Source organism: Gavia stellata, chromosome 1, assembly GCF_030936135.1.
Source record: "Gavia stellata isolate bGavSte3 chromosome 1, bGavSte3.hap2, whole genome shotgun sequence".
In the NCBI taxonomy this organism is placed as follows: Eukaryota; Metazoa; Chordata; class Aves; order Gaviiformes; family Gaviidae; genus Gavia; species Gavia stellata.
The window spans coordinates 94,107,019-94,120,960 of NC_082594.1; the positions used below are offsets into that span (position 1 = coordinate 94,107,019).

The 13,942-nt window shown below is 36.1% G+C and overlaps 1 protein-coding gene across 1 annotated transcript in view; it reads right to left on the reverse strand.

Moving 5' to 3' along the window:
* Positions 1-13,942, reverse strand: part of RPGR (retinitis pigmentosa GTPase regulator) — a 43,439-nt gene that overhangs the window by 12,158 nt on the left and 17,339 nt on the right. The window contains exons 7-8 of the mRNA XM_059819778.1: positions 13,063-13,212; positions 5,723-5,881 (exon numbers count right to left, since the gene is read on the reverse strand). Coding sequence (XP_059675761.1) covers positions 5,723-5,881; positions 13,063-13,212 — 309 coding nt within the window. The remainder of the gene's footprint in view (positions 1-5,722; positions 5,882-13,062; positions 13,213-13,942) is intronic.

A 13,942-nucleotide genomic window follows, 5' to 3' on the forward strand; every position in this document is an offset into this window, starting at 1 on the left:
TTAATCCTAGCTTGAAACACACAATACCTTTTTCATAAAACAAGTTAGATCTCTAACAGCATTTGTGTTTAGAGGGAGATGTTCTCAAATGGTAACTCTAAAAGTACAGGAAACTATTTTATTTCCCCAATTTCTACTGAAACTGAGGAGAAAGGGCTAATCCAAAACCAGGTTAGAGTATCTTTGTAAGAAGAATGATTTTTTCTACTGCCCTTATAGACCAGGGGCACCTAAATTTTGTTCCTCCTAAAATTCACTCAGAAGACAAAAACATTGCACCCATCTTAAATGATTCACCACTCTGGTGCAGAAGTGAGGCCAAACCTTAGTAATAATCCCACTTAGCAGAAATGAGGTATTTCCTCCAATCTGTCATTGTATGTACATGGAAAGAGAAGTCTATGGCAAAGCAACCTCAAAGACTTAGTAGTAAAATGACAGGGGTGAATTTCATCATTCTGAACTTGAATTTGCCTACAGCATGAATCCAAAAGGGGATATACTGCCTCACTGTCACCTTTTTCTTACTGTCCTCAGTCCCAGTAAGGATACGGTTGGATGCAACAAATGAAACGCACTGCCAGCAAACGGGTAGATTTTGCTCTCCCATTCTCTCTCTTCAGTCCTCACTTACACTGTCTCTGCTCTCCACCTGGCTATGTGGTGAGCCAGCTCAGCTTAGTAAGCCAGGTTTTGGGTGTTTTTCCTGATATATTTTCCTGTGGAAAGATCAAGGCAGCACCAGAGTGGTACAAGGGGAGTGGAAAGACATATGGCCACAGCAGCACGAGGGAAGCAGCACTGCCTCCAGTGCATCAGTGAATCACAAGAAGGGCTCAGCCATACTAACAGCACCCAGAAGAAACAGAACACAAGTCCTGTCTTGACCTTGAGGAAGGAACTGCTGTCTCCACAGCAGCAGCCATGACAAGGACCCTTGAAGGATGGAAACGGTTTCAGAGCCTGCACAGAAGTCAGTGGCTTCACTGCTCCAAGTGACCTCCAGCACTTGAGTGCTGAGACTGCTTTTCCTTTACTTCCTACGTTTTCTCTTTTGGAAGAACAGGGATATTTCCCTGAAACTGTGTATCTTCCACCTTTGCAGACATCTTCTGGAGTACATAACAGTTCTTTAATCTCCATGACTGTTGTCATTATAAATAAAGTAGTCCTAGGCAAAAATCTATATAGCTTTCAGATTTAACACATGTTATTTGCTGAAAGAACTGAGTGTTTTTAAGATTCATGCATTCCTTGCTATGTATTCAAGGCTATAGACAAAGTTAAAAATCCACAGAAGAAAACCAGAAACAGACAGGTAGGCTTATATCTCTCCACATAGATTCATTTCCCTTGAACATTTATTATTTTTATTATTATTATTATTACTACTACTACTGCCACCACCATTATGTCAATGGGCTAGTCACTCTTACAGTAGCTTTATTTTTAAACAGCTTATGCTGAAAAATGTTACTGTAAAAATCAGCTGTCGACACAATACTCAGTTTTATGAGAGCTAGTAATTGGATTTCAGGATTTCCGTATAAATAGTATACAGACTTAAGAATGGTTTGAAAAATCTAGACAATCCTATATGGTTTGAACAGTCAGTTCTGTCATGAAAAGGTAAAGCTTTTTCATCCTTTTCATTCTCTGTCAAAAGGGTATCTTGACTTTCTTTTTGAAAGACCTTGAGACAGAAGATGAAAAATCCAACATTTTACATACTAACACACTAATGTGCTGTGTTGTTATGTCAAACGATCTGTTCTCGAAGGAGTGCTTCACTTTCTCCTTTGAAGAGATATCTTTGCTTTCTCTCCCTTTGAAGAATAAGAGGAGGTAATATATTCTTTCATAGAGAGGATTATTCCCAGAGGATCTGTCATCATCTGAAAACCTGGAAAATATTAAGGCCACTCCCAATCATCTATTTCTTTTCCAATTTCTAGATTCACAAGTTATTGTTATTCTACTTTTTTAAAAGCTTTATTGAAAAAGTACCCAAATTGGGATTGCTGCACTCTCACATTTCTTTTGAAAGTGACAATATCAACAGCTTTCATTTTCAGTAGGAAGCATTTGCAAGCACTGTGGGTAGTGGATGAATTTTTTTTAGTCTCTGCAAGAAATCATCTGGGATGAGGATATGATCTTCTTGAACTGGCTGATAGACTGTCATGAAATGAATAGGCTTGTGCTGCTACAGTGAGAGAAAGCTTTTGCATGATAGAATTTTTAACTACAATTCTGTTTACTCTCTAGAACAACTGCATATATTAAAGGCAGAGGTAACAATAAGACTTTTAAAGAAGATGGTTTCCAATACCATATTCAACATTTCTAAAACTTTGTATCTTTAAAAAGTTTTTTTCCAAATCATTGCTCTCAACAGTTTAATTTTTTGTTCTCTGGGAAAAAAATTGAGTTTCCCATTTTGGAGTTTCAGAGAAAAAAAATTAATTATTTTAATATATACTTTCTACCATTTACTCCAGTATACTCAAGTATCATACTTGCTGGAGAGATTCCAAACAGTAGTTTGATTTAATAAACCAGATAACAGTGGTTCTTACCATACAAAATTGCCAATAGAATAGATAAGACAGTCATAAAAAAGAAATCAAATGAAGTGCTTTGGAATAGACTAATTATGTATGAGAGTCAGGAAGAAACTTGCCTCATACTCAGAAAGATAACTGGATTATGCTTTCTTCCAATTTGATAAACCCTAAGTAGAACTGATGACAAGAAATGAGCCAAGATGTGCAACAGTTTCACCCCATGACATTTTCTCCTATCCTATTCCTATGTTAAATGAGATAGATGAAACAGAGGAATATGCAATAGTCAGGCACTCACTTCTTATTTTTTAAGACTGAAATGACACACCCTGAAAAACTGCAAAGACCCTGAAAAGATGAAAACCACATCAGTATATATTGTATTACTAAAGCCAAGCAGCACCCATTTTCATGGAAGATGATACATGAAATTCAGAGTTTCTTCAAAATTGTACTACTTTCTTAATTTACGAAAATGAGATTAAAAGAGGTATAAATGTTTCTGGTCCTCTTTAAAGATACATCCCTCATCAGCATTCTGAATTTGTGGTCATGCCACTTCATCTCAAAATGCAACATAAACTTCAGTACTTATTTCAAGTTAAGTTTCTGGTGCAAAGCCTATAGTGCATGTATGCTACACTCACTTTTTAAATTATTACAGTGTTCAAATCTATCTCTTTTCCCATTTTATTCCCCAAACTTTGTTTTGAGTCAGAAAAATTTCTCTGTGTCAACACTCCTGACGAAATACCTTTCACCTGAGACAGTATTTCCATTATCCTCTACTCTTTTTTTCAAAGTGTCTTAGGCAGAAGTTCATAGCTGTATCCTATTTAATAATAGCTGAATCACATTAAAAGCATCTATCTGACCTATCAGTCTTATCACAACAACTATTAATCTTTCGGAAAATGTATTTAGTTGGAGGATATTGTTTTCCTCTTCTCTTGACTCAACTGGATCTTCTGGCACTAAACACTGTGATCATCGACTACCAGCTAAGCCAGCACTGAATTTTTACTTGCCTTCTACTAAAAATCTATTTCCATAGGCAAGAAAATCTTACATACTAAGACACTGACTTACTATGGTGTTTTCTTCACTGTATTTGTTTTATGGTATTTCTATTTTTCCCCCTTGTTCTATCTCTTGCATAGATTTCACTTTAATGCTGATGTTATCCAAGTCTCCATCTTCCTACTAAATCTCTGTAACAGTAATTTTTTATAATTAAATTTTATCAGATGAAATACCATTAAACCAAAATATCTATTGTGGTTGGCTTCAGATTTATGGTTAAGAAAATAATCAATAATGATAACCAAATTCTTTCTGCGGAACTTCACTTTGTAACCCATAAAATAATACTATGATTTATATATTTGCTGGCCCCAAATTTATGGTAATTTTTTTCCTAATAATGATAATCTGGTTTCATGTAAAGAAATTTATTCTGTGACACAGAATACTGCCAGAGTAAGACTGTATGTTGGTGGAAGAAGAGAGACAAAGGCACTGAAATGTAGACAAACGTTTGCATTATTTCCTGGATTGGCTACTGTTATTTCCTCTTAATAGTTTTCCCAAAGTTTTAACCTACCCAGAATCTTGCAGCTTGACTCATCATTACACATAACCTTTCCCAGCACATCACTTCCACCTTTAATCCCTCCAGTGGCTTGCAGTACAATACCACATCATACTACTTACAATTTCAGTTAGATTTTCAATTTATATTTCAGAAATTTTGGTTACAGAACCTTGAAGACACTCCACCAGACTGACAAGAGATGACTTTAGCATTTTCAAAATACAGATTTAAAGACTGACATCTATATATCCTACCTGTTTTTATAGTTTTTGCATTTTGGTAGGAGATTAATTACAGGCATATTATACAGCTGTGGAATTCATTACAAGCCAAAATTGGTATTTTTAAAATCATCTGTGGGCAAAGTCAAACTCCCCTTTCCTGCTTCTGTACTACTATAGTTCAGGATAAAACTTGTGGAAATAAATAGCTAGCAATGCTTTGCATATATCCCTTTGAAAAGCTAATTTACCATTGGCACACAACTATTTAATAGTACAGTAATATATACCATATTTCATCTTCCAAGTACTATACATAAAACCCTGTGAACTAATATGTAACAGTGGTATTTGCTGATTTTTATAACTTGTATAATATGTTGAATGTCTGTATGTGTACTAGTTTTATATGTATACTAAAGATTCTGGTCAAAGTCACATGCAAATTCTGTATCACAACAAGAGATATTTAATCCATTTAGGCATTCAGTAGATTGTGCACCTCCACCACTATCAACAGACAGCTACTTGAAAAGTGACTTCCTAAATGCTTTCCTAAATATTCAGGGTCATTTAAATTTACTACAGAATGGAAGCTTCCCCCTAAAATTTCCCCCCTCACACCAATACCACTTTCAAGCTCCTCAGAGAAAAGAAACATCAATCATCTGTGTTGCACTAGGAGGTGCTGGCTTGTTACAATTCCAGGAAGAAAGGCACTCAGACTCTGTAAAGTGTCTCTTAAAATGCTATTTATTGGAGCTAAGACCATAAAGAAAAAGAAGATAGTATCAATAATCTCATATCGCTTCAGATGCTGGGAATTCTCATCTGTGTGGAATTGAACAGACCTCCAGCCAGGCACAGCATGTTATGCAGATCCCATCTGTGTAAGGTTACCCCATTTTGGTCGTTTGAGCGCTTACAGGATTTTCTTGCAAGCAAAACAACTTTATTCATTATTTATACTGTCAAATAAAAAGGAAATTTACATGAAAACTTGCTGCTGAAGTTTTAGATAAAGGCAAGGACACACAGGTGGTACCAAGCAGGAGCTGCCTCTAAGCTCCTCTCTTACAATGAGCTGGCAAAGTTTATCCTGCAGCGAAGGGGTATGTGCAACACAGCCCTGAAGTTCAAACTATATGCACAGCACGGCACAGCACTGGCATGCACTTAGGTTAACTGTTACAAGGATTTTTACCTCCTTGATGTACAATGGTCTTCCAGTTAGGATCACTACAGCATCTTACATTTCACTGGGATGTAAATTCTTTACAGTAAATTGAGTTTACTGATTAAGTTATAGGGCTGTAAAAAAAGCCAGTTAAATTGCATACCTGTCAGCACCACTGTGTGTTCTCCACCACAAGCAACCATATTAACCTTTTCCATAATTCCCAGTACAGGCTGTGGGACCCTATTGTTCTTCAGCTGTTCAGGCAATAATCCCAGTTTCCCATTCTCAGGTTCTCCAAAAGTATAGAGCTCACCATCTCCTGTGAAAATACAGAACAGTGCAGGGTTTCCAGCAGGCACTCAGAAACAAGGATAGGTTGTCAAGACTGCTGCAGACACAAATCAGTAAGATAGAAAAGTGTATGAACATTACAGGGTAATTGAGCATATTTGTATAACATCCAAACAGCTGTGCAAAGCAGTGTGCTTTGATGGGACAAGAAGGGGCTAAATTTTAGCCCCCTCCAAGATGAGAATCACAATATTTAGCCTGCAAGGAATCTAGCCAAGGGAAAAACAAAACCATATACATCCTGCTTCTGAGAAGCTGTAATTCCCTCTGTAATCAGTATTGATGTCAACTGAAGTTGCTTGTAAGAATCTCAATTAAAATAGAGAATTGTTTTGCATGGAATTTTGCTGGAAAATCCACACTTTCTTCTTGTAAGACACAGAGAAAAAAAGAAAAAAAACAGAGTAAATTACATGAAAATGCGGGTGGTCTGGACAGCAAGAAAAGTGCTATATATCCAACAACAGGAATACAGCAGTGGTTCCATAGCAATAACTCCACCAGAATTAAGTTCAAAAAAATACTGAGGTCTTTACAGATGTCTTCCTGCAACTTCTTTCTGATCTCCCAGACTTTTTAAGAATCCAGTTCAAAAACTGTTCCAATCCCAAATTTGGGTAATTCATTTTACTTTTGAGTTTCCTTTGTTTTATCTTTTCCAATCACTCCCTTCACTTTTTCACTGCTATGTAAGTCTGAATTAGCATGCAAGACAGCATTCTATACATCCTTCTACCATAGTTAAAAATGGAACATATAAAATGTACTCTCCATTGCTATATCTACAATTTATCTACATTTATCTATATCTTTTACATTTATCTAGATTTTACCTTATCTACATCTTTTTTTTACAATTTATCTGCATCTACATTTCTGATTTTCCATGCTAAGGGGCCCCAACTATTCTAATAGGTCAGAGTGAGGTTTACGTAGGAAACGTTTCCTTACTGCCAGGAAAGCTTCAAGTTAATAGCTGAGTGTTCTCCACTTCTGAAAAAGATTATCTGTGGAGTAGTGTCCTCATAGCAAACTGTGGCCCTCAATCTGAATTTGAAATTACCTACCAAAAAATCTTCATACACTACTATGTAAGAAAAAGTTTGGTTTTTAATCCCAGCTGGATATAATAAAGCACAAGGATAAACAAAACTCTTACATGGAGCTACTCCAAGATAAAGAAATGTTTAAGCTAGTGTAGGAGCTGCCTGCTAAAGGAAATTTGAAGAGATAGCTACAGTTACATAATCAACATAATAACAAACCTCAGCCGTATACTCCATTATTAAAGCTCAGTCATCAGAAGCACCCATCTACAATATTTTTGGAAACATGCAGATTTGTACTTCAGTACAAAATGTACTTTTACTTTCAGCGGGATGCATTTAGTGTTTTCAGAGGGATACATTTAGTGTTCACAAATTTACTTTTACACCATTTAGAGGCATTACTATTGCATGATGCACAAGTATTTGAGAGATTCTTATTCAAAAGCTATGAATTCCTTGCCAACATGAAAGTTGGGTTAATCTTAGAAACAGTGGTCTTTCCCCACAGACAAGGAAAACAGATGAGCTACTAACTGCACAGAGAGGCCATCAGGGAATGACAGTAATACAATCTTACTCAATGTCAAGCTCCCTGCAGGGTTTCACAGAGCTCAGGCTATTAAGAGTAGCCACCCACAATCTATTCACAGAGCTACATTCACTTCAGCAAGACAATGAAACAGGATAGCAGCTGTATTTCCCAACTACCATCATCAGAGGTGTAACCCCATCCTCCCAGCTGTCCTTACTTTTTCTGTCGTTCTGACATTTTTTTCCTGCACACACAAACTACACCAATAATATTATAACACCAATAATATTATAACACTTCATTTACCTGCATGTATCTGTGCAGAAATACCTTTGTTGCATTCTTCTACACTTCTTTTCTAAGAGGTGTTTTGCAGTCATTTCAATCTGTCTGTGTTTTTTAAGAAACACCAAATTATCTCAGCTGCAGAAAAGTAACTTTCATTTAATTTCTAAGCTATGGACTGTGTTTAGGCTTCTCTGTTCAGTTTGATTTTTTTGTTTTAATTCTGATTTTTATTCTTATACCTACATGCAGAAATACTCTGAACAGGCTGATACTCTGCAGTTATTTGCAGTAGCATCAATTTTCTATTCTAAAACAGCACCCCAATTAACAACAAAAAAATCAACTGCAATGTGAGGCTTTCTGTAACCAAAACATTCCATTGACAAAAAGAGAATTTTATTAGGGATTCTAAGTGAAAAGAAAGAAAAAAACCCAACAACAAAAAGAACCCTGTATTTTTTGGAAGCTTAGTATTGTTTTAACACTCTTGGATCTGCCATATATTTCTAGAAACAAGCTGATAAACCGCCAAAAGCACTTGGGAGTTAACTACTTATGCAGTTCTCTTTGAAGAGACCAGCACTTCTTTTTAAACACTACTGCACTGCAAATATTAATCCAATCACAATCTAATTAATAGGATTAGAGATTCAAATGGCCAAGTTTCCATTGACTTGCCAAACTAATCAAGTTTATTACATTTTTTCAACTTAATAATCCAGCTAGCAAAGATAAACCCATTTATTAAAGCAGTTTTTGAATACATTACACATCCCTTTAGGGCAAACAGTAGTCTAAAAACTATGAAGAATAGCTATCAAGCATAAAAAGAATCCCGTCAAACCCAGACAAATTTTGAATACAGTATGTGTGCAGTACATCTGCATTTTAAGGACATCACGCACTGTGTGCAGTACATATGCATTTTAAGGACATTCTGTTCACAATGGAATCTAGTTATTTCATTTTCTCCTCTCGTGAGAGTAACATTCTCACGTGTTGAACTTTCCCTAGTGTGGCATATTTTCCCTACCACTAAACTTTAGGTCACAGGAGCACGTCAAGGAAATGGGCAAGTGAATGGAAAACTATCTTCGCCCCTCAAAGGCAAATGGGCACACTGCAGATGAGAAAAGATATGAGACTTGGTTGGTGGCAAATGAGGGCAGTAGACACAAGAATTGGATCACTCTATGATCACTTGAATAAATGAAGAGGAAGAAAAAAAGTAGTATTTATTCAAGACCAAATTGGTTGAAACCACCTCAAATGCTGAAATTCTGAGCATGGTAGTGTTTGTCAAATGGATGATCTTTAAAACTGGTCCTTAAAAAAAGGAATTCAAGGAACCCGCAAAGCTATCTATGAAAAGACATCTTCTCAGTGAGAATCTATCTTGACCTTGATTATAGTAACAGTTCAGGCAGGGGAAACACCAGAAGAGGTCTAATATATTCAATTGCTTTCTGGCTCCACAAATGTAATTCTGCTGTAGACACCAGAGTAGTGGTCAGATACATTGGCTTTTCCTGTTCTCCATCTCCTCCAGTGGACAAATGAGCTATATATGCTTGCCAAGCTTAATGCTTTCTGAAAAACTGTCCCCTCTTGCGTGAGTGTGGTCAAAGACTTGCCAAGTAAAGACCTGTATATGGACTCACAATCATTCCTACACTCTTTCAGCTCTTTCTCTGCTGCTTTGTTTGAGACATACCTCTAATACGGGAACCTAACATCCCAAGTCTGCAAAAAGAAAGGAAAGGAAACAGATACTGGGAAAAAGTCCTAAAGAAGGCCGGAAACTATAAACTAAAAACTTCTTTTCACTGAAACTCTTTGAAGAATGCAAAGTGAGAGTAAAAGGGAGCAAACAATCATCCGTCAAACATGAAATGAGTAGCCAGACCAGCTTCCTAATTTGCATATGGAAATGAGCTAGCCATTGCCTGTGCTTGTGCCTAGTCTAAATTTCAGAAGTGCTTTTTATTAAAAATAATTCAGGATATATTCTGTTCTTCTATTCTACAACTACTTTAGGTGTCAGTGGTGCTCACATGTACATGGTAGAATACAGGTGACTGACATGTTTAGTAGTTGAATTATCATCTGCAAAGAAGGCATTCTAAAAAGCAAAAGTAAGAAAGGTGACAAATCATCTTTTTGGAACTACTAGATAAGAGAAACTTTGGGGGTGGGGGGAGGGTTGTAGAACTGAAGTACAAATTCAGATGATTGAATGCCATACAATTTCCATAAAACACGCTTTTAGCTACTAAAGGTTTGCCTCAGGATTCCACTCTACTTTTCATGGACATTGCACTTGGCTTTACAGTAGTTAAACACCTTAAAGACAAATGCCTACTAAAAAATCTTTTTTAAACCAGCTGTTTCAAAGAAATAGCAACTTTAGTTTTTTTTAAAAAAAAAAGCTGGAAGCCATACTTCACCACTTTTTTTCTCAATAGTTTCTTATTAATGAACATCCTGCCCTGGAGAGGGCACTCTGTGACCACACTACGTATTCTAGTATCCTTATTAACCACCTTTTAGTCTTAACACAGATATGCCTGTGATCCTAACAGTTTGCTTAGCCAGTATACAGCTTATGTCAAACATAAATATATTAAGAAAGGGAACCATATGGTGCCATGCTCATCAGTTCAGCCCCATAACATGTATCAAGTCCTACATCCTGCAACTAGGTTTTATTATTAAAGATAGTATATTATTTCAGGCCTTTTTATGTACAAGTCATGTTTACGAAGAGAAAATGTAGTAATTCTATAGTATTCTAATAACTGACAAGTTACAGGTGTTGAAAGCTTTCTATTAACAGCGTTTCTCGCATTTCTTCCATAGTAACAGCAACCACAATCTAAAAAGTTCCTCTGATATACTTTATTGATGTTGAGGGAATTAATACAGATTATACACTCACCTGAACAGTTGAAATTTCGCTTTTAGAAATACAGAACCACTTTCCTTTCCAGCTATTTCCTCCAAAAGTATATATTAAAAATAACACTAATCACTCTAAATTCTAGCATACAAGATAAAACCATACAATAAAAATATGTGGAAAACTCCCTGTGCTAGGCAAACTTTTAAACATACTTCAAGGCATAATTCAATGCCTTCGGGGGGAAAAATCCCCATCCCTATAATATGAATATTCCAAATACTCCATAATTATCTAGTTTGCTATGTTCTGCCACCCCTCAGAGGCAGAATACTGAGGATGTGAACCACTGTTCTGAGCCAGTCTAGCAAGTCCTACAGGTAAGTGTTTTCCGTAAGTGAAAAAAGAATCCTAATAATACTGAGAGAGTCACCTTTTTTTAAGCAAAACCTTTTAACAGCATAGTGCCTTGACTTACTTCCTAACTAGGCTGTAAGAAAAATAAGGTAACTACATTTGTACTTAAACAGACTCAGCTTGCAGAACCTCCACATTCATAATTTAATGTCTTAACTTCACAGCTAAAATAATGTGTGACTACGATACACTTAGATTAAATGCATAAGCTTTGTTTTAAAACACTGTCTGGATATACATTGACACTAGTGCAACAGAAGATCAATTCAGTAAAAGTACGTGGATGTTCTATGGTAGTTAAAGTATCAGTCAAATAAAACTGGCAGCAAGGGCCCAAAGGAAAATAATAAAAAAATATTTATCCTTTCACCACAAAAGAGGCCATCTGCGTGTCAGTAGTTTCAGCAAGATAGATTGAAGCCCAATTTGTGCCAGATTTGCAGATACTAAGGCTGAAAATTAAAATTTTCCATGGCACACCCAGGCCTGTTTAAACAGTAAGGGGTTCAACAACTCCCCATTTTCACAGGTGAAATCTTCCTACTAATATTTTAAGAAGCTCCATTTTTCTTACCCAGCTGCTACCCTAATCCTTTTTTCGCATCCCCCTCCATTAAAAGTTTCCACTTCCTTAGAGCACTTGGAACACACTGTTCTCTCCTTGCTCTTAGATGCTTGTCCTCAATCCTTCTAATGAGAACTTCAGCTCTTGGCTCTAAGGCAAAAATACACACCTTCTTACTATATCCCTGAAGTAAGGATTTTTTTTTTTTTTTTTTTCATTTATTTCGAGTTCAGGAGGCTGTAGATCCGCTAACAGGTGCTGAGCTCTTGATCAGTCAGAGGCACTTGATTCATTTACTGTAATAAAGCAACTGTAATAAAAGTTGCACACTACCAGCATAATACCTAATTAATATTTGTCCACCATAGGAAGCTTTCATTCTGTTAATAGCATGTTCTCAGAGAGCTATATAGATATTGTATGTGCAAAAGTAACATTTATCAAATAACCTGAGAAAAGTATCTGATGGAATAGTTCCTGGGTACCCATTAAAAGCTTTACAATCAAAACTATTGATCCTCTGAAATCTTTAATTACTCTGAGGGGACTAAACTGTAAAGCTTAGTAATTTAAATCTATATGGCTGAGAGGAATTCATATATAATACCATCAATACTGACTGATAAATTCACCCATAGTGGCATTATTAACAAATGAGTGGCATCATCACTTTGGAAACCAACACAGAGGTGGGAAGAGAGAGGTGAAAAGCAACAGAGAGGTGGGTTGGTTTGGAGATCACACACTGGCTCACTGTAGCATATGCTTCTCCTCATATGATATACTGTCTGTTTAACTGACTTCAAAACTTAAAATTTAAGACATAACATCAAATTTTGACAACAATCTTGCACTGCTAGCAAGTAAGATTCATTTTTCCTCAAAACATAGTAAGTCTATTCAATATTTCTATTTCTAGAGAAGATGAAGGTTATTATTTGATCATCACAAAAAAATGAATGATCTCAAGAAAAGTTGGATTATTGAAACCATAATATTAATCCACAACAGTTGTCATAACCTTGATGAAAATAAAAGTATGATAAGATAGTCATTCCTTCTAATATACTTTTGCACAACAATGTGCAAATGCAGAAAATTAACTGCAGTTTTTTCTCACAGTATTGTTAATTCAACAATAATAAACAATTATATAGTAGATTACATACAAGGTTCCCAAATAAATCAGTTAGGACCACATTTTAGAGAACCTGTCTCTGGTAAAATCTCCCAATGTGATCCAAAACTACATAGATGACTTTCTGCCACATGGCAGTTTTTAACAACTATGGCTTATGTAGTTTCAAAAGTAATGAATGCCTCATTAGCCACCTTTACAAAGACAACAATTTGAGAACCACCAACTTGTCTCCACTAACCGCTATTCTCATTCTCTTACCTGTTATCAAGGCAGAGTGATAATATCCACAGGATACAGAGGAAACAGGTTTTCCAACATCCACTTGACAAGGGAGACTGACACAGGCTTCATCAGCCAAGCCAATCTGACCTTCCGAATTGTCACCCCACACAAAAAGCTGCCCATCCTCTAAAATGAAGACACAGATAGTTAACAGATTTAAAATCAAAACTAATAAAAAGTTAATCTACCCATTTAAGAGCATTTCATAAACTCTGTGTATGATACTACTAAATGTCATGATCTCAGGGACATAAGATAGTATTTAGCACAATGCAATGAAACAGTGTGAAGAGGGTATCCCTTAAACTTTTCAAAAGTGATACAGAACACTTAGTCATCAACTGATGTTAGACCATAAATAGCAAAACGAGGAAGACTGAGGGTATAAGACAATTCAGTTGCCAGAGATCAGCATGAAAATATTACAATGAACTTGAGGCATCTTCTCATTTCTAGTAGCAAGTCACCACTTTCTCATTCTTCGAAACTTATTCTCTGTTCTGACATTGGAACACATCCCACTTATTCTTGTCTTATCTTTCAGTTCTCTTCACAGGTGATTGTATTGCCTAGCTTCATTTTGTTTTCCTTAACTATCACAATAGCTGTTTCAGGTTCATTAAGACCAGCCTCTGTTGACACAAAGACCAATGGCAGCAGAAAAAAACAAAAAAGGTAGCAAACAACGTGAAAATTCTCTAGATTTTCCTAGAAGAGATGAGGTGGTCTCTCTACGTATTTCTTATTGGTGGGAAATAAGTTGTGAATAACAAACCTACCATCTACAGTGCTACTGAGATACTGTTTGGAACTAAAATAATTCAAAGTTGACTTACAAATCTCAAGAGAATGTTAG